The sequence below is a fragment of the Saimiri boliviensis genome, chromosome 15 (assembly GCF_048565385.1).
Source record: "Saimiri boliviensis isolate mSaiBol1 chromosome 15, mSaiBol1.pri, whole genome shotgun sequence".
Lineage (NCBI taxonomy): Eukaryota > Metazoa > Chordata > Mammalia > Primates > Cebidae > Saimiri > Saimiri boliviensis.
In genome coordinates, this window is record NC_133463.1 from 72,805,851 (window position 1) to 72,825,046 (window position 19,196).

General features: G+C 43.2%; 1 protein-coding gene across 4 annotated transcripts in view; it reads left to right on the forward strand.

Annotated features, from left to right (window-relative positions):
* The window catches only part of FER1L6 (fer-1 like family member 6), a 216,575-nt gene that overhangs the window by 194,361 nt on the left and 3,018 nt on the right, over positions 1-19,196 (forward strand). For all 4 annotated transcript variants that reach the window (XM_074387107.1, XM_074387108.1, XM_074387109.1 and 1 more), the window contains 3 exons: positions 1,406-1,647; positions 3,477-3,640; positions 18,846-18,946. In XM_074387107.1, coding sequence (XP_074243208.1) covers positions 1,406-1,647; positions 3,477-3,640; positions 18,846-18,946 — 507 coding nt within the window. The remainder of the gene's footprint in view (positions 1-1,405; positions 1,648-3,476; positions 3,641-18,845; positions 18,947-19,196) is intronic.

Consider the following 19,196-nt stretch of genomic DNA (forward strand, 5'->3'; position numbering starts at 1 on the left):
AACACAATCTGATCATGTCAGTCCTGTACTTAAGACCCTTGGCATCTTATTGTCTCAGAATAGAGATTCAAATCATTAATACATTCTAAAATATCCCCTATAACTAGCCCTTGTCTCTCTCTCTCCAGCCTCATTTTATAGCACACTCCCCCTTGCTCTCTGCAAGAAGAACAAAGAAAGACCTAAGGCTGAATCCTTACTTCTTCTTCCGTGGGGTCTTTGCACATCTCTCTGGTGACTTCTGCCACGTACATCCCTCTCTCCCCTTTCCCCTATGACTATAGTTCATGAAGCAAGGATCATCTCTGTTTCTCCCTAACTCTCTCCTGGCATCAAGCTCTCTTATTGCCTCAGAACAGACACTACAAATGTATTGGCTGAGTGAACACCATCTTTAACTAAATAATTGGGTCCACATCCTGAGTGGTGCCACTTCTCTCTAAATAGAAATGCCTTCACTCTCCTCTTCCCTGCCCTGGGAAGGAAGGAGTCTGCTTTCAGAAACTACATGGTTTGAAATTATCAACTAGTTTGCATTAAAAATACTTATTTTCTCAATTAATTCACAGACAAAGTAGTAGGGATAAATGTACTAATTGTAACTTACATTATGCTGGGGATGGAGGGGGAAGACAGATAATACTAAGAAGAAAGAACATGATAGATAATTTGGAGTGTCCAAGGCACTTTTAGGCATCATCTCATGTAAATTTTCAGAACAATCCTGTAAACTAGGTGCTATAATTGCTTCCAGTGTACAGATGAAACAGGCACAGGGAGCTTAGATAACTTATCTATGGCTGCACAGTAAGTGCTGCAGTCAGAGTTGGAATCCAGATGGGTGCAGGCAGCCCTCGCACCCTCCATGCCACACCAATCCAGGCCTGCTGGGCTTTCTAGGCCTTAGAACCAGGGAGGAGGGGACCAATTATATCTGATGGCACAGGTCTGACAACACAAGTCTGGTACAGACTCTATACCAGCCCAGTGCAGGCCTGACAGTACAGGTCTACAGCAGCCCAATGTCAGAGTCCTCAGTGTAGTGGGTAATCTTGTTCTAACACTCAAGTATAGAGGGATCCCAGGGTGACAGATTCAGAGTACACTTTCACTTCCTATTTCCTGAATTTTCCATCTTGATTGCATGGAGTTTCAGATCTACACAAGCAATAGAAGACCCTTCCCCACCCTGCCTTGAAATGAGTCTTTTTTCTGTTATGGCAGATCCTCTGACCCCTATTTTACTCTTTCAAGTTAAAAATGGAAACTTCCAAATGAACCCAATTATAATGATTTTAAAACTATGATCTGTGACCACACTGAAATGAGCTAAATCGCTTATGATTATACTGATGCCTGGAGAACGTACTCTGAGGGTTTAAATTCTTTTGAATCTTTTTTTCAGATGGTTAAAGGGTTTGGAGGATGACAAGCAGGAGACAGACGTGCATTATAACTCCCTGACGGGAGAGGGTAACTTCAACTGGCGCTTCCTGTTTCCGTTCCAGTATCTCCCAGCTGAGAAGCAAATGGTCATTACCAAGAGAGAGAACATTTTCTCTTTAGAGAAGATGGAGTGTAAGACTCCTGCTGTGTTGGTGCTGCAGGTTTGGGATTTTGAAAGGCTGTCCTCAGATGACTTCTTGGGTAAGCCAGTGGCTTTATCAAGCACATATTAATGTTAAGGTTTTGTCTCAGCTTTTGAAGAGCTTGGTCTGATTTAGTTACAAGACTAATAATTTCAGCACTGTCTGATAGCAAAAACTTGGAAACATCCCAAAGAGCCATTAATAGGGATTGGCTAAATGAGTGATGGTGCATCCGTATGATGGACCACTGCATATGCCAAAAGACCGAAGTTGATCTTTGCTCTATCACTAAAAGATCATTAAACTTTGAGCTCATTACTGGCCTGCTCTGTGCCTCAGATGTAAAATGAGGGCAGTAATATTACATACTGTAGAGGGGGGTGGAGCTGTAAATGTGAATAACACAATTATAGAGCATTCCATAGTGCCCCACACATAGTAATCACTTGTAAACCAAAAAGTATCTAAGACAAGTCTCAATCAATTTAGAAGTGTGTTTTGCCAAGAATAAGGACATGCCTGTGACATAGCCTCCGGAGGTCTTGATGACATGTGCCAAAAGTAGTCAGCCCTCAACTTAGTTTTATACCTTTTAGGGAGATGTGAGACATCAGTCAATACATGTAAGATATACATTGGTTTGGTCTGGAAAGGCAGAGCAACTAGAAGTGGGGGCTTCCAGGTCGTAGACAGATTCAAAGGTTTTCCAATTGGAAATTGGTTGAGTTATTATTAAAGACCTGGAATCAATAGAAAGGAATGTCTGCATTATGATGAGAGGTTGTGAAGACCAAGGTTTTTTCATGCATATGAAGCCTCAAGGTAGCAGGCTTCAGAGAGGATAGATGATCAGACTTGAAGAGTCTGTTTCCAGTCTTAAGGTCTTTGTTGATGTTAATGGTAACGAGGCATGTCTGACATCCCTTTCCTATCAATGTCCTGAACTCGTTTTTCAGGTTAATTTTGGAATGGCCTTGGCAGACAGGAGGAGTCCATTCAGATGTTTGGGGGGCTTAAAGTTTTATTTTTGGTTTACACACTCAACAGGTGATAAACCTGCAAATGTTAAAAATATGGGACTATCTAATGAATTGGAAAGTTGTACAGGATGCATTAAGTAAAAAGAGAAAAATCTCATTTCTGTAAACTATATGCATAGGAGAAAGGGGTAGTTATAGGCAGAAGGAAAGGGCTAAGCCCCAATACACAGAGCAGTGGTCAACATTTTAGGGATGAAATTATTAAAAAAATTTCCATTCTCATGTTTTTGCCCATGAGTATGCTCTGAATTTTTCATGTTTAACAATTATTAATTTATAATAGGAAAAAATGGTTAAAGAGATACAGAACTCATGGCAATATCTTACTCTGCCTCATGTTCATTCATTGGAAAAACAGTGTTGGGAACCCACTGAGGTTCACTTCCTGCCCTGAAGAGTAGATACAAGGACAATAAGACGAGTCTCTGACCTGGAGGGGTTCAGTGGACACCAAGAGGGAGGTGAAGTAGGGTGAGGAGGCTCTCATGGGGTTGTCAGTGCTAAAGTAGGGGAAGGCTACGGTAATCCAGCAACTGGAAGTGGGGAAAGCTACAATAATCTAGGCTCAGGAAGCAGAGGAGATGCCCAGCAGTGATGTTACCTGCAACTGAGGCTTCCAAGTTAAGTTTTTCCCTTCTACCTGCTACCATGTGATGACTCTTTTGATGGCACCAAATGTGACTCAGTTCTATTTGTACTCCCAATACCTAGCACATAGTTTTGATCCACGATGGTACTGACTGACTGACTAGGAAGTGAAGGGTAAATGAATGAGGATGATGAATGGAAAGCTCTTATGTAACCTTCCGAAAATGCTTCCCTAACTGCTACAGTCATCTCTCCGCAGGCACCCTGGAAATGAACCTCAACAGTTTCCCCCGAGCAGCTAAGTCTGCCAAAGCCTGTGATCTTGCCAAGTTTGAAAACGCAAGTGAGGAGACCAAGATCTCTATATTCCAGCAAAAACGTGTGCGTGGCTGGTGGCCTTTTTCTAAAAGCAAAGAACTCACAGTAAGTGATAGCTACAGGAGGCGGAGGGCATGGGGGCATCGTGCTCTTCCAATGAGTCATTTTGTGAACTTCAAGTAAAATGCCTTGAAATGACATGAACGCTTCATGCAGAGATTCTGCTAAGAAGCAAGCATTTTTAAAGTTTTATAAATGCAGGAAAGCTTTGCTATCTATGTTAAGGTGATTTTCTGTCCTTTTGGCCTGAACTTATGTCCCTGGCAAAATTTTTTTTTCCAACATTTCTTAAGATTATGCATAAAGTCCTGAGTAATGTACAATTTCAATGCAATTACCTTATGCCTTCATCCTCAAATATAAGACATGATGTAAAAAGTGATCCATCCTTTCAAAAGGTGACAGCAGGAGGAGCCATTTATCCCCTTCCATGAATTGCCCACTTCTTGCAAATGCATGTCAGTCTGTGTGGCATGCGTTTTCAGGAATTTTTGACCTTTCACAAATATTGGGAAGACAGTTTCTTTTCCTGTTTTTTCAACTCCCTCACTGATCCTCTGTGAGGCAGCAGGAATGACACAGCGAGGCTGGAAAAAGGCACTGAGACTAATGGCAGGGTCTTTTTTCTGCTGCTAGCCTCCCCTTGGGATGAGTGCGTTCTGCGCTCTGCTTCTAGTGCCTTGTGGCAAAAGCACACCTAGGGCAGGATTTTTCTGGTAGCAACTCTGGATAGAGGCCAATTTCTGTTTCTGCTCTGGGGATCCAGTGAATGTGAAGCAGGGATTCCCTTTGTACCTTGTTGGGGAAATGGCAGCTGCTGATCTGACCTCATAGTGTCTAGTTTTATTATGCTTTCTGAGAGTTTGTCTCTTCCCTCCATTCTTAATTGGATCCCCTTGATTGGTAAGCTTGCTGGGGAGGCTGCAGCCAGTTTCAGTTCCCCTCAAGTACTTAATGAGGGTTTACTACATGCCAGCCTCTGGGCTTGGTTCTGGGCAATCAATATTTGTTGGATGCATGAATAAAACCACAAATGAATGAGTCATGGCCTCTGCTCTAAGTCATGGCCTCTGTTCGCAGAGTTAGAGGGACAAATGGGTCAACATCCAATCATGCATTGAATAATCAAGGTGTGAAAGGCAGGAAAGGAACAGAGAGGTGGGAGAGATGCAATTGTCTTGATGGAGTTGAGGGTTCAAACAGGACAAAGGAAAGGCATTTTCTGGATGAAAAAGAGCAGATGTCTAATCCAAGAGAAAGAACCGTGTTGAGTACAGTATGGTGGGAGAGACGCAATTGTCTTGATGGAGTTGAGGGTTCAAACAGGACAAAGGAAAGGCATTTTCTGGATGAAAAAGAGCAGATGTCTAATCCAAGTGAAAGAACCATATTGAGTACAGTATGGAGGTGTGAAGTGGCTCCCAGTGGAAGGCTCACCACCGTCTGATAGAAATTCCTGAACACAGTACAAGGTTGGGAAATGGGAATTGCCAGGCCCAGGTGTCCGAACTCTTATCTTTTGACATTATTCTTATTTCTGTACATTAATAAGCAGTAAATTTAGATGCATGATCATATAATAGCAGTTGTGTATATTTTATATCCCTTTAGATTTTGAGAAATATGTACAGACTCCTTTTCTTTCATTTAATCCTAATTACTCTTCATTTTCCATGTCATTTACTTACTTCTTCACTTCATCTAACAAATATTTTCTGAGCTTCTATTAAGCGATAGGTCCTGGGAATAAGTTATGAGTAATATGGACAAGGCCTGTGTCATCATAGAGCTTACAGTCTAAAGTCAAATTCAGACATGCAGACATATGCATGCAAAGTCACAGTTAGCTACTCATATATACTCCAAGAAAGTAATGACTTAGAACAAGGGCTGGGCAGGAGGCAAAGCGCTGAATCAAAGCTTATCCAATGCAGAGATTTTCATTTGCTATGGTGGCAGGGGAAGGCCTTTGTGTGCCTGTGAAATTAAGCTGAAACTTGATGCATGAAATATAGTGAGCCATCAGAGGAAAGGGAGGAAGAGCATTTTCCACAGAGCAAATTCAACAGGTGAATGCCTTGAGGTGGGAATGAGTTCAGTGCTTTGGACAATCTAAAATCCAAATGAACAAAAGCCTCCCATAACCAGCGTGTGATGCATGAGGGCAGTGCTAGTGTAGTAAAGAAGCCACTAGAGCCTGATCACACAGGCCTCAAGGCTATGGTGAAAAGCTTGGACTTCATTCTCAAGGGAAAGCCACTGCATGGTTTCGAGCAGGCAGGGGATCTGCCTCACCTGGGAAACACATCCCCTGAATGCTGTGTGGACAGTGGTCAGAGAGGGTCACAAGTGGAGAGACAGGACTAGGCCAAGATGTAGGAAAAAGAATAAAAATGTTCTGAAAGAGGAAGTCAGAAAGGAGGCTCTTTGAGAAGGGCACTTGGTTACCATATCAAATGCTCCTGAGAGTTTAAGAAGCCACAAAGATGTGCCCATTGGACTTAGCATGGGGGTTCCTGGTGACCTTTAAAAAAGCATCACTGTGAGTGTCCATAGCAGCATTATATGTAATAGACCCAAAGAGGAAACACTCAAATGTCCATCAGCTGATGAGTGAATTTTTAAAATGTAGTATATCCATACAATGGAATATTATTCAACGATGAAAAGGAATAAAATACTGATGTATGTACCAACATGGATGAACCTTGCAAATGTGATGCTAAGTGAATGAAAGAAGCTTGCCTTGAAAGACCACATACTGGTCTGATTTCATTTATGTAAAATACTCAGAATAGGCAAATCCATAGAAAATAGATGAGTAGTTGCCAGGAAGGAGAATGGGGAGCAACTGGTATGGAGTTTCTTTTTGGGGTGATTAAAAAAAGTTTTGAAATCAAATAGTGGTGATGGCAGTACAATTTTGTGAACATATTAAAATCCATCTAATTGCTGCATAATGTAAAAGGGTAAACATTCTGGTATGCGAATTATGTCTCAAATTTTAAAAAGCAATGATAATGGAATGGCAAAGACAGAAGGGGATGAACGCGGATTGCCCAGTGAATGAGAAGCAGGTTAGTGTAGACTCTCTAGAAACCTCCACGGTGTCATTTCTCGCTGCTCCCCTCTCAACCAGCCTGACCCCCTTCCTGGGAACCTGCTTATCTGGTCTGTAGACTGGTCCTTCTGCCTGGAATGCCTTAGCCCTTTTCTCTGAGAAAATTCCTAGTCCTTAAATATTTGGAGTGTCCCCTCTGAGAAGCCTTCCTGGGTGTCCTCTGCCTGGATGGGCTTGCCTTCTAGTTCCCTACCTGCAGCTCTTGCCACACTGATTTGAACCTGTCCATGGACTTCATGGTTCTTTTACTGTGAGCAATTTGAGTCCAAAATGTATGTGTTTTCTTTCTGTACCCTTTCCAAATTTTTAGTGCCTAAGACATAGTACTAATAAATATTTTTTGAATTCAATAATTAAGAAATGGACCCTACTATAAGAGATTATCAGGTTTTTCTTGTTTTTACTCAGTATACTGAGCACATAAGTAGTGCTCAGTAAACATTCTTTGAAAATGAACACATTAGCACACATTGATTTATATGATTATCTAAGTGTCAGCTTAAACACTGGAGAGGAATCAAGAAATGACAGAGGACAGATTTTAAAGGCAGGGCAATCAAAAGATTTAGATAGATGACACAGTGGCGAATGGATGAACATTTGGGTGGTGGCAGTCTGTTTTTCTAGACTGTATTAAGATCCGTACAAGCATTTGAGCTGCTGACCTGAGCCCCACCTGCCAGGTACCAGAGTAGTAGCAATTTCCATGATTTTTCACCTTCTCTTCATGCTGCCCTTGCCTTGCCAGAGCCTGGGTATGTCAGGCTATAGTAATCTAAATTCATTTGTCTGATAGTTTTGTAATGGCTGGGCCTTAAGTGAGACATTTATGTGGCAAATTTACTGTCTGGTTTGATTGACTCAATGCACTTTTTCTGCTTTTGTGTTTTGGAGAGTCCATTTGAAGATCCCTCTTTGCCTTTGATCTCATGAGGTAAAACCTAACAGGGCCAATAAAGTCACACCACCTCTTATAGTCCTATCATAAAAGAGAAGCCTCTTTTATGAGGACACACACATATTAAGATCCCACAGAGGACTTCTGTGCATCAAAAAATGCATGTCTGTATTAAAAGTTTCAAAAGCTTTCTAGATTATCCTAGGGATTGAGATCAGTAATAATGAGAGGGGTGGATTCCAGCCTAGACCAGCCTCAGGGCAGCAGATAAGCAGTGCCCTCAAGGCTAACTGGGACCAAGACAGTGGCACGCATCTGCAGTCTCAGCTACTTAGGACGCTGAGGCAGGTGGATCCCTGGGGCCCAAGTCTACCCTGGGCAACATAGTGAAACCTCATCTCTAATAATAATATCAGCAAATAGTGACTCCTGGATTCCGTCCTTTAAGAAATAAGAAAAACCAACTTGGGTTCAAAGCCTGCCTCCATTATTTCCCAGCTGTCTGAACTTTACCATGAGCCTCACCTTTCTTAGCTGTAAAGATTGAGAATATGAAAGTAATGGAAGTATGTACTTCATGAACTGTTACAACACTGAAATGAGATAGAATCTGTGTGCCTGGAACATATGAAGTGTTCAATAAGTGTCAGATTTTTGCTTGGGCCCTTCCTCAGTAATAAACTCTTTTGACCATTCCTTTCTCCCACCTCCTTCTGGACCCCAAGATGAGGTAAATGCCTCAAACTCAAAATGCCTAAATATCTTAGTCAATAATAACATCTAATCCTTAGGGGTTATGCTTTTGGTAAATATAAGAAAAGAGAAAGGGGTGAGTGTGATGATTCCTGTAATCCCAACACTTTGGAGTAGGAGGACATCTGGAGCACAAGAGTTTGAGACCAGCCTGGGCAACACAGTGAGACTCTGTCTCTACAAAAAATATATATAAAAATTTGCCAGGTGGCCGGGCGCGGTGGCTCAAGCCTGTAATCCCAGCACTTTGGGAGGCCGAGGCGGGTGGATCACGAGGTCAAGAGATCGAGACCATCCCGGTCAACATGGTGAAACCCCGTCTCTACTAAAAATACAAAAAATTAGCTGGGCATGGTGGTGCGTGCCTGTAATCCCAGCTACTCAGGAGGCTGAGGCAGGAGAATTGCCTGAACCCAGGAGGCGGAGGTTGCAGTGAGCCGAGATTGCGCCATTGCAGTCCAGCCTGGGTAACGAGCGAAACTCCTCCTCCTCCTCAAAAAAAAAAAAAAAAAAAAAAAATTTGCCAGGCATGGTGGTACCTATCTGTAGTCCCAGCTACTTAGGAAGCTTAGGAAGTAGGATCCCTTGAGCCCAGGAGTTCAAGGGTACAGTGAGCTATGATCACAGCTTTGCACTCCAGGTTGGGCAATATAGGAAGACTCTGTCTTTATTAAAAAGAAAAGAAGAAGGGAAGGGAGAAGAATAGAACCTCTAGCAACATGCTCTCAACTACTTCATAAATGATTCTCCTGATGAATCAATCGGCCATGATGAATTTTCACAGGAGATTGTTTTAAAGATTTGAAATGCCTGCATTATCTGGAGTATTATCCTGGGGTTCATTGTCTCACACTGAGAAAGATTCAGGATACAGACATGTGTGGATGGGTTAAGGAGTGGAAATTTTAATAGAAGAAATGAGAACAACAGCTCCTCGAAAGAGAAACATCAAAAAAAAAAAAAAAGCAGGGAGGTGGCAGGCTGCAGCAGATTTTATAGGCAGGCAGGCTGGAGAAGGTGGTGTCTGATTTACATAAGGCTCACAGATTGGTTCAATCAGGTATGGGGAAAGGCTGGTAACCCCACCCTAATCTTATTATGCAAATAGGCTTCTTGATCATGTGTGGTCCCTAGTTCCTGCCAGCATTCACCTGTGCAAGCTCCCAGCTTGCTTGTCTATGTCTGCAGTTCAACTTTACAAGCTGTTCTTTGTTAGAAAATGATTTGGGGCTGCTTTTCCTTACAGAGAAAGGCCTTACTGAGGACTCTCATACCCTTACTATCTGCCTAAGTGATTTCTTAGTTCCTATATCACTTTCTTTAGTAAGGATAGGGGCTTGTAATTAAATGCTCTTCATTTCTGTCAAAGTAGTTTTCTCCTGCATCTAGATCAGGCGTCCCCAAACTATGGCCCATGGGCCGCATGCAGCCCCCTGAGGCCATTTATCCAGCCCCCCGCCGCACTTCAGGAAGGGGCACCTCTTTCATTGGTGGTCAGTGAGAGGAGCACAGTATGTGGCGGCCCTCCAACGGTCTGAGGGACAGTGAACCGGCCCCCTGTGTAAAAAGTTTGGGGATGCCTGATCTAGATGATCATGTTGCTCCTTCAACTATTCATTTTTCAACAGTTACAGAGGGCCTCCTCCAGGCAGGTTTTTGGTAGGTTACCCTGAATACAAAGATAAATAGGATGCAGCCCTTGCATCCAAGTAGCTGCTGTCTTGAGGGGAAGACAGACAAGAGAAGCAACTGGCAACCACCAGTTTGCAGAATGAAGAATGCTCTGACTGTGGTAATAACAAGCATTGCTAATGTGAACCGACTACCAGAACCACTTCTGAAAGACTGAACGTACAAACCGGCAGTGGTCAGACCACACATGACAATAGAGCTACAACCTCTGTAGCAAACAGCCCCAAACCGTCAGAGCTTGGGCAATGACTGCAAGCTTCCCTAATTGGTGCCCCTGCTTCCAAATATGTTCCCCAAACTAATCACATATGGTGTCCCCCTGCTTAGTCTGCTTCCACTTTCCCCACACCAGCACCTTTCAGTCAGAACACATCCGATGACTTCCCTTTTCTTGTGATAAAGCTTCCCCTCTCTCCCTATTTTTGAGTCTCTGCCAAATCTAACTGATGGTAGCTCTAGATAAATAGCCTCTGTTTGTTCTTATCTTGGTGATCTTTGTTGATTTCCACAGCACTAAACACTGAATGTATATTAATTAATTTATCTGCTAAAACCCCCTGCAAAATATACATATATAATCAATTCCAATTGTATAGATAAGGAAGCTGCAGCACAGAGAGCTTAAGTAACTTGACTCATGTCACACAGCTAGTCAGGGAGGATGAGATTCAAACACAAGCAGTCCGCCTCTACCCTCTTGAGTCCTAACCACTGTGCCATACTTCTGGCAGAGGGCCTTAGAAACCAAAGGGACATCCAACCTGTCCTGGGGTCACCAGCAATCTTAACCATAGAGCTGAAGTCTGAGGTGATATTTTTTGGGGAAATATGATTTAAAACAAAGTCTTCCCAACTCAAATCTGGTAAAGTTTTATCATTGAGTAGTCCTTAGTCTTAGCAACCTGCTGAGACACTGCAAAGACAGAAATTTCATCCTTTTATAAAGCCGAGCAGCCAATAACCCATTACACATATGTTTTCAGGAGAAACGATGACTCGTCCTCAAATAAGAGGACTTCACAGCACCATTTGTCACACATTGTTCTAGACACATATGGTCATTGAGGTGGCCATTTAGGTTACCTGACTAGTTTTACTCAACGGAAAAACAAACTTCTCAACTCTTTATGTCACCTGCCAGATTCTTAAAAAATATTTATTTTATATTTAAATATTTATTTTTAAAGCTGCTTATCAGTGCCCCCCGCCCCCCCCCAGCAGTGTCATTTAATCAATCTTCTCAAATCTTTATGACAGGAGGTCGTTTTGCAACTTGGAGCAAGGTGCTCACCAAAGTTAGCCTCCTACCCTCCCACAGAAACTGGGATAGAGGATGCTATTCTCTTACATTTGAAATGTAAACATTAAGAGAATAGCATCCTATATCCCAGTTTGGAGGTGGTTCTCAAATCCTTGAAAAAGACATTCCTGGGTGTTAAAGACAAAAGGCCTGTCAGCTTTCAAAGCAATTTATGTACATTTCAAAGAGAAGAGAAAGTACTTACAACTTTTCTAAAGTAAATGCTGTAAGAGAAAAGAAGAGGAGGAAGGAAATCTCTTCCGGTTTCCAACAGGGAGAACTAAGCCTCTTATTTTTAATTTGCATTTGCCCTTACACCTCCTAAAGGGAAAATAAGAATCGACTTCATTTTCGTGCACACCAGTGGCCCATGGGTGGAGCTTTGGGTAAGCAGCATGGAACCTGGTCCTGAAAGCCCTGCTTTGGCCTGCAGAAGGGATGTATTCCAGCTGCCTCTGTCCTCTTGTTATAGGAAAGGGGGTCCCAATCCAGACCCCAAGAGAGGATTCTTGGATCTTGGGCAAGAAGGAATTCAGGGTGAGTCTGTAAAGTGAAAGCAAGTTTATGAAGAAAGTAAAGGAATTAAAGAAAGGCCACTCCATAGACAGAGCAGCCCCAAGGGCTGGTGGTTGCTCATTTTTATGATTATTTCTTGATGATATGCTAAACAAGGGGTGGATTTTTCATGCCTTCCCTTTTTAGGCCATAGAGAGTACCTTCCTGATGTTACCATGGCATTTGCAAACTGTCATGGGGCGGGTGGGAGTGTAGCAGTGAGGACGACCGGAGGTCACTCTCATCCTCTGATCATTGATTTTGGTGAGTTTTAGCCGGCTTCTTTACTGCAACCTGTTTTATCAGCAAGGTCTTTATGACCCCTGTTGGAAACGGGTTTATGACATGGGGAAAAATCCACACCGAGACAATGGATCACTCAGCAAGGCTAGTAAACTTGCTGCGGGAAGGATGCAACTCATCACAGTCTTGCCACGAGAGCACACTTGAACAAAGGAGACAGGGACATTTATAACTTTCCTAACCTGACGCAATCGCCCGACTGCTGGGTCCAGTTTCCATTGGCCAGAACGGGACCTCACATTCTATGCTTGACCCAACTGGCTGAAAACTTGGAAATTCCTTGAATAGATAATGAGAAAGAAGACAAGGGAGAAGAGGAAGCTAGTCAGGAGAAGGTTGGGGTGGTGGGGGGCAGGGGGGCGGGCAGTTCCAAATAAGGAATGGCATGCACCAGAGTTTGGAGCTTGCCCAATTCTGTTCAGACATGTCAGAGCGAGTCAAGGTAGCTGATTTAAGACATAGCTGATTTAGAGAATATACATACATGGGTATATGTTTATGGTAATAGCGGATAATGGCCATAGAGCAAGAGATTGTAACTCCTTATAATGTAGTCTAAGAGATAAACTTTGAAGAAGAACTTTCCCATTTCTCACAATCTGTATCTTGTGCCAACCTTCTAACTCATCCTGCGACAGAATACTTAGACCACCTGAGAATGTAGCCCAGTAGGTCCCGGCTTGATTTTACCCAGCTCCTATTCAAGATGGAGTTGCTCTGGTTCAAATGCCTCTGACACTCCTTCCCCCTTACGTAACCAGCAACCATATTAAGAAAATAATTTTCTCCTGATGGAGTAGCAAGTTAGGTGGTCCAGAGTAAATGGTGTAATGGAAAACTGCCATTCCTGGGGGGTACTTCTGTTTCCATGTCTCTAAAATCACTGGCTTACACTGGGTGCCTCCAACATTCATGTCCAGCCTAGACATTCTCTAATTCCAACTCCGTGTGCACTCTCCTCCCATTCTTTGAAGCCAGTCTTTGGACATTGCTGTCTGGTTTTAGTTGCTGGCAGGTGAGAGAGGGTTTGTTTATGGCCACTGCCACCTACCAGATTTATTTTTAAAGCTGCTTATCGGTGCCCCCCCTAGCAGTATCATTTAGACATTTAGATCACACAGCTCCTAGTGTGGAATGTGAAATGTGGCTGTCCTCATAGTAAATGAAAATCAGTTCCACGAGATTGCTGAGGGATGGGGACCCTTGGGAGAAAGAAAGGGAATATCTTATCTGCGACCATGTTCTTAGTGAAGCACATTGCACTATGCATTTTATATGCCTTATCCCAAGTAATCCTACTCAAAGCAACCATTAAAGAAATCACTCTTAAGATATAGAGATCAAAAAATTTCTTTTAAAAGTTAATCCCACAAATTGACAGGCAGCCAAAGGTAAATTCCATCCCCAGTGCATCAACAACTAAAACTCAAAGGGAGGTTTCTGTGCTTCCAGTTTGGTGTGAAAAACAGCTGTCAGCATCTACTATGGCTACATAATCATAGGTTAGGTTCTAAAGATTCAACAGTGAATAAGATAAATTCCTAGCATCCTGAAGTTCACAACTTAGCTAGGGAGGGTGGTAGATTGATCATTTAAATAATATTTAGCAAGATCAGATAGGAGCAGAGGAGACAGGTATTTTTACATAAAGATGATATTTAAGATAGAGTATATAATGCACATGTATAGGAAATGTGAAAAGCACAAAAAGGTAAAATAGCACACATATGCATACCATCTAAAGAAAATGCTTGCTAATGGTTGGTTACTTCTAGCATTGTCTCCAAGCATAAATTTTAGTTACCTTTACATAGTAAATGTGGTGGGTAACATGGCGCTGTGGGGAATTCCGGTTGTGCTGCCACCTCTACCCAAAGGCTTTAATAACCACTGATGATCTTGATAAATTATTTCATTGGTTTTCCAAAATAATTTTTCTAACCCTTTCTTTCATCTGTCTGTCTAGCTATCTATCAAGCTATCTAAATCCCCAGTGTCTGTAGGGGGGAAATAGGGGAGGGTCAGTGGGGAGTGGGGAGTTGGGGAGAGATCGCATGGGGAGAAATGCCAGATATAGGTGAAGGGGAGGAAGGCAGCACATCACACTGCCATGTGTGTACCTATGCAGCTATCTTGCATGTTCTTCACATGTACCCCAAAACCTAATATGCAATTAAAAAATAAATAAATAATCTATCATTTTTTTTCCATTTATTGGTTGGCATTTATCTGTTAAGAGCTTTCCCTAATCAACTGGAAATAAATTAGTCATATATGCATGTATATAACTACATATGCATTATCTTGTGTGGTCATATATGATCTTGTATGTGTATATACATGCATGTATGTGGATATAACTACATATACACATAAATACATGTATACATATATAATGTGTATATACAATGTGTGTGTGTGTATATATATATATTCCTTTTCCTATTTTGTCAGAATATTTTTCTCCATTAATATATGAGAATGCCTCATATAACTCCAGTCAAGGGTGTGTTTTAATAAGCAATAATTATTGCTGAAGAAGGCATGTCCATTCCGAATGCAATCACTTCTCGGCCTCGGAAGTCATCCCTTCTCTAGGCACAGTGAAGTTCAGCACGTCAATTATACATGTGGTGTGACAAATCCACAGTCCTCTCAAGGATCTTTTCTTATCATTTTCTCCCATCCACAGCTATCCTTAGGCTAGTAGAGCGTCTTTCAAACTGTCCATTTTTACTAGCTGATTTTAAATTACATTTAGAGGATATTAGCTTATGACCTCTCCTTGGTGCTGAGCTGAATACTGATGGTTGAAATAGGACAGGAAACCTCTGTGTGGAGCGATACGCAGAGCAGCAGCATGGATCAAAGCTGTCAGTATAACACCTTCCCCCTGCAGCCTTCCCAGTGCCCGATAGATACACTGCGATCATCCTAGCAGGGTGGTGGAGCTGGTGCAAGGCTCTTCATGATGATAACAAATGACCCCTATCTCTAGGGCAGAAGTGGTTTAACATCATCTGACTCTCTTTTCTTTGCATTTCTTTTCCTACAGGAATCTGGGCCTGTGGGACTTCTCTGGTATTTTCTCTATGGGCAGAAGATGTTTTCTGTTAAACTATCTGTTACTGTGGATGAAACAGTGTTGAAATTAACAACTACCATAGTTAAAGGCTTTCTACTTAACAGACCCTAGGCTAAGCACTGCATATGTGTTATTTCATTTATTTTTCAAAGCAACCTTATAGAGTTATATGCTGTTAATAGCCTCAGTATAGTGAGACTTAAAGAGGGCAGGTGACTTACTCAAGATCACACAACTAGTAAATTGTAGAGCCTGGTTTCAAATGCAGATCTGTCTGTTCACAAGTCCTTTTCACTGGACTATTTGCTGTGATGTGCTATGCGTGCTGTGCAGTGCTGTGCTGTGCGTGCTGTGCTGTGCTGTGCTGTGCGTGCTGTGCGTGCTGTGCGTGCTGTGCTGTGCTGTGCGTGCTGTGCTGTGCGTGCTGTGCTGTGCGTGCTGTGCTGTGCTGTGCGTGCTGTGCTGTGCTGTGCTGTGCTGTGCGTGCTGTGCTGTGCTGTGCTGTGCTGTGCTGTGCGTGCTGTGCTGTGCGTGCTGTGCTGTGCGTGCTGTGCGTGCTGTGCTGTGCTGTGCTGTGCGTGCTGTGCTGTGCTGTGCGTGCTGTGCAGTGCTGTGCAGTGCTGTGCTGTGCTGTGCTGTGCTGTGCTGTGCTGTGCTGTGCTGTGCGTGCTGTGCGTGCTGTGCTGTGCTGTGCTGTGCGTGCTCCGCTGCGCTGCGCTGCGCTGCGCTGCGCTGTGCGTGCTGCGCTGTGCTGTGCGTGCTGTGCAGTGCTGTGCGTGCTGTGCTGTGCTGTGCTGTGCTGTGCTGTGCGTGCTGTGCTGTGCGTGCTGTGCAGTGCTATGCTGTGCTGTGCTGTGCTGTGCTGTGCTGTGCGTGCTGCGCTGTGCGTGCTGTGCTGTGCTGTGCTGTGCGTGCTGCGCTGTGCGTGCTGCGCTGTGCGTGCTGCGCTGTGCGTGCTGCGCTGTGCTGTGCTGTGCTGTGCTGTGCGTGCTGCGCTGTGCGTGCTGTGCGTGCTGCGCTGTGCTGCGCTGCGCTGTGCTGTGCTGTGCGTGCTGTGCTGCGCTGCGCTGCGCTGCGCTGGGCTGGGCTGCGCTGCGCTGCGCTGTGCTGTGCGTGCTGTGCTGTGCTGTGCTGTGCTGTGCTGCGCCGTTATGTATAATATTACTTAAGCTATCCTAGGCCAGCCTATAGATAGAGATCAAAAGCATATACTAATGCCAGAGCAATGGCAGCAATTATGGGCTTCCTCTTGAGTATTTCAGGAAAGGCACATTTATTCTTCTTTAAATAAATAGCCTACTTTTTTTCTTCCACAACAGGTGTCACTTAGACATGTAAAGTAGCAGAGGAATGGGGTTTGGCATCAAAGGACCTTGGTGCAAATTCTGGTTTTGTAGCATCAGTAAGCAAACATCACCAAGCCTTGGTTTCCTTGGCTGTAAAATGGTAATAAAAATGCCATCTACTTTGTCAGATTGTCGAAAAGGTTAAATGAGTTATAATGCACCAGTGCTGAGTTTATTGTTGTTAAGACTAGAGAACAGGCTGAGCACGGTGGCTGACACCTGTAATCCCAGCACTTTGGGAGGCCAAGGCAGGTGGATCATGAGGTCAGGTGTTTAAGACCAGCCTGGCCAAGATGGTGAAACCCTGTTTTACTAAAAATACAAAAATTAGCTGGGTGTGGTGGCGGGCACCTGTAATCCCAGCTATTTGGGAGGCTGAAGCAGAGAATTGCTTGAAGCTAGGAGGCAGAGGTTGCAGTGAGCCAAGATCATGCCACTGCAGTCCAGCCTGGTGACAGAGTGAGACTCTGTCTCAGAAAAAAAAAAAAAAAAGAGTAGAGAACATGTATTCTATATCTTTCTTATATCTACCACAATTACATTATAATTATTATAATGGCTGCCAGCAACCAAGCCTACTTGTGTAAAAGTCTTGACCTTTTTAGGGTGAATGGGTAAGTTAACACAAGACCATTGGCTCAGCAGAATCTTAGACTTTTTTTTTTTTTTTTTAACTAAAACATACGTTTATTTAGGGGAACTTACAGGGTGGTCCACTGGCAGTTGGTATGGCCACTTATAAGAAACATGCAATTTATATAGCACTTTCACTTATCAGCCTCCCCCTCATCATCCATATGGCAACCCTAATTTATTTACTTCTTTGTGTTTGTTGGTTGGTTGGTTGGTTGAAGATCTTGATCTGTCACCCAGGCTAGAGTGCAGTGGTACAATCATAGCTCGCTGCAGCCTCAACCTCCTGGGCTCAAGTGATCCTCCCACCTTAGCCTCCTGAGTAGCTGGGACTACAGGCATGTACTACCATGCCCAGTTTTGTTTTTTTGTTTTTTTGTTTGTTTGTTTGTTTGTTTCATTAGGCGGGTGTTGAACAATGAGAACACATGGACACAGGGAGGGGAGCACTACACACTGGGGTCCGTTGGGGGGAAATGGGGGAGGGGCGGGGGGGTGGGGAGGTGGGAAGAGATAGCATGGGGAGAAATGACAGATACAGGTGAGGGGACGGAAGGAAGCAAAGCACACTGCCATGTGTGTACCTATGCAACAATCTTGCATGTTCATCACATGTACCCCAAAACCTAAAATGCAATTTTAAAAAAAAAAAAAGAATCTTAGACTTTTATACTGGGGTAAGAAATCAATCATGCCTCCTTCTTATTATCACCTTGAATTTCAATGCACAAAACCAAAAGAGTCAAGAGAAATGAGGATCCCTGTCACCAAGAATAGTAGCTTCAGGAGATCAGAAATTGTTTTTCTTAATCATTGTTAGGTCTCTAGTGCCTAGAACAGTGCGTGGCATACCAAGGATCCCAAAAGGGCTAAATGAATCCCCAAAAGTGCTAAATGAACAAGACAGGATGGCTCTTAATTTTTGTGGGGGTCCTGTCTCATCCTTTGATAAATCAAGACACATCCCTGCCAAGAACTGTGGCATAGTGCTCTAAAGAAACACATTACTCACAATTTTCAAATAAAATAGGCCATTTCTTACTGAGGGAAGAGGGAGGGGTGCTGTAATAAAAGAATAACCCTAAAATCACTCGTGGGAACAACAAAAAAAGTGAAGAGGAGCAGAAGAGAAAAGCCATTCAGCAAATATGGGGCCACTCTCACCAATTTCCTGAGAACTGACAGAGAAGAAAGACTGTGTCAGATTCAAAAGGGTCTGCCACTCAAAGAATTAGTCCCCTTTCTAATTACTATAATATTATTTCTTCAGACATCAGGTGTTTACAAAAAGAGTAGTACATGTGACTCAGCTTGTGTGTCTGTGTGAGCCATAAGACCCTTTCCTTCCACAGATCTTGAAATAACATCATTCCTAGGCTTTTACTTTTCCCGAGAAAAATGGTTTCTCCCAGGACCAAAAAAGCAACAATATTTATCAAAATAAAGTAGCAGGATAATCAAAATACTTTCTGGAATTCTCCAAGTTGGTAACACTTCTAGAAGGTTGTCACTGGCCCAGTGGGTCTTTGTGACTAGAAACAAAAGCTTTTGCATCTTTTTGTAGGGCAAGGTTGAAGCTGAGTTCCACCTAGTCACAGCAGAAGAAGCTGAGAAGAATCCTGTTGGGAAAGCTCGAAAGGAGCCAGAGCCCCTGGCCAAGCCCAAGTGAGTGGAGTTGTGCGTGGGGACAGAAATGGGAAGGGGCCTTTGCAGTCCTTGTTGGTGTCTGATATGGGCATTTCTTAAGAGCAGCCTTGTGGGAGAACTGGGAAGCCAGGAGGCAGTCAATGGGTGCCTTCCAACCTGTGTGGCTTTTTGAATAAAAAGCTAAATATAAGAAGAAATACAAGACGTCAACCATGCCTTCCAGGAGCTTTCGATCTATTTGGGGAAAATAACACAGACACTCATAAAA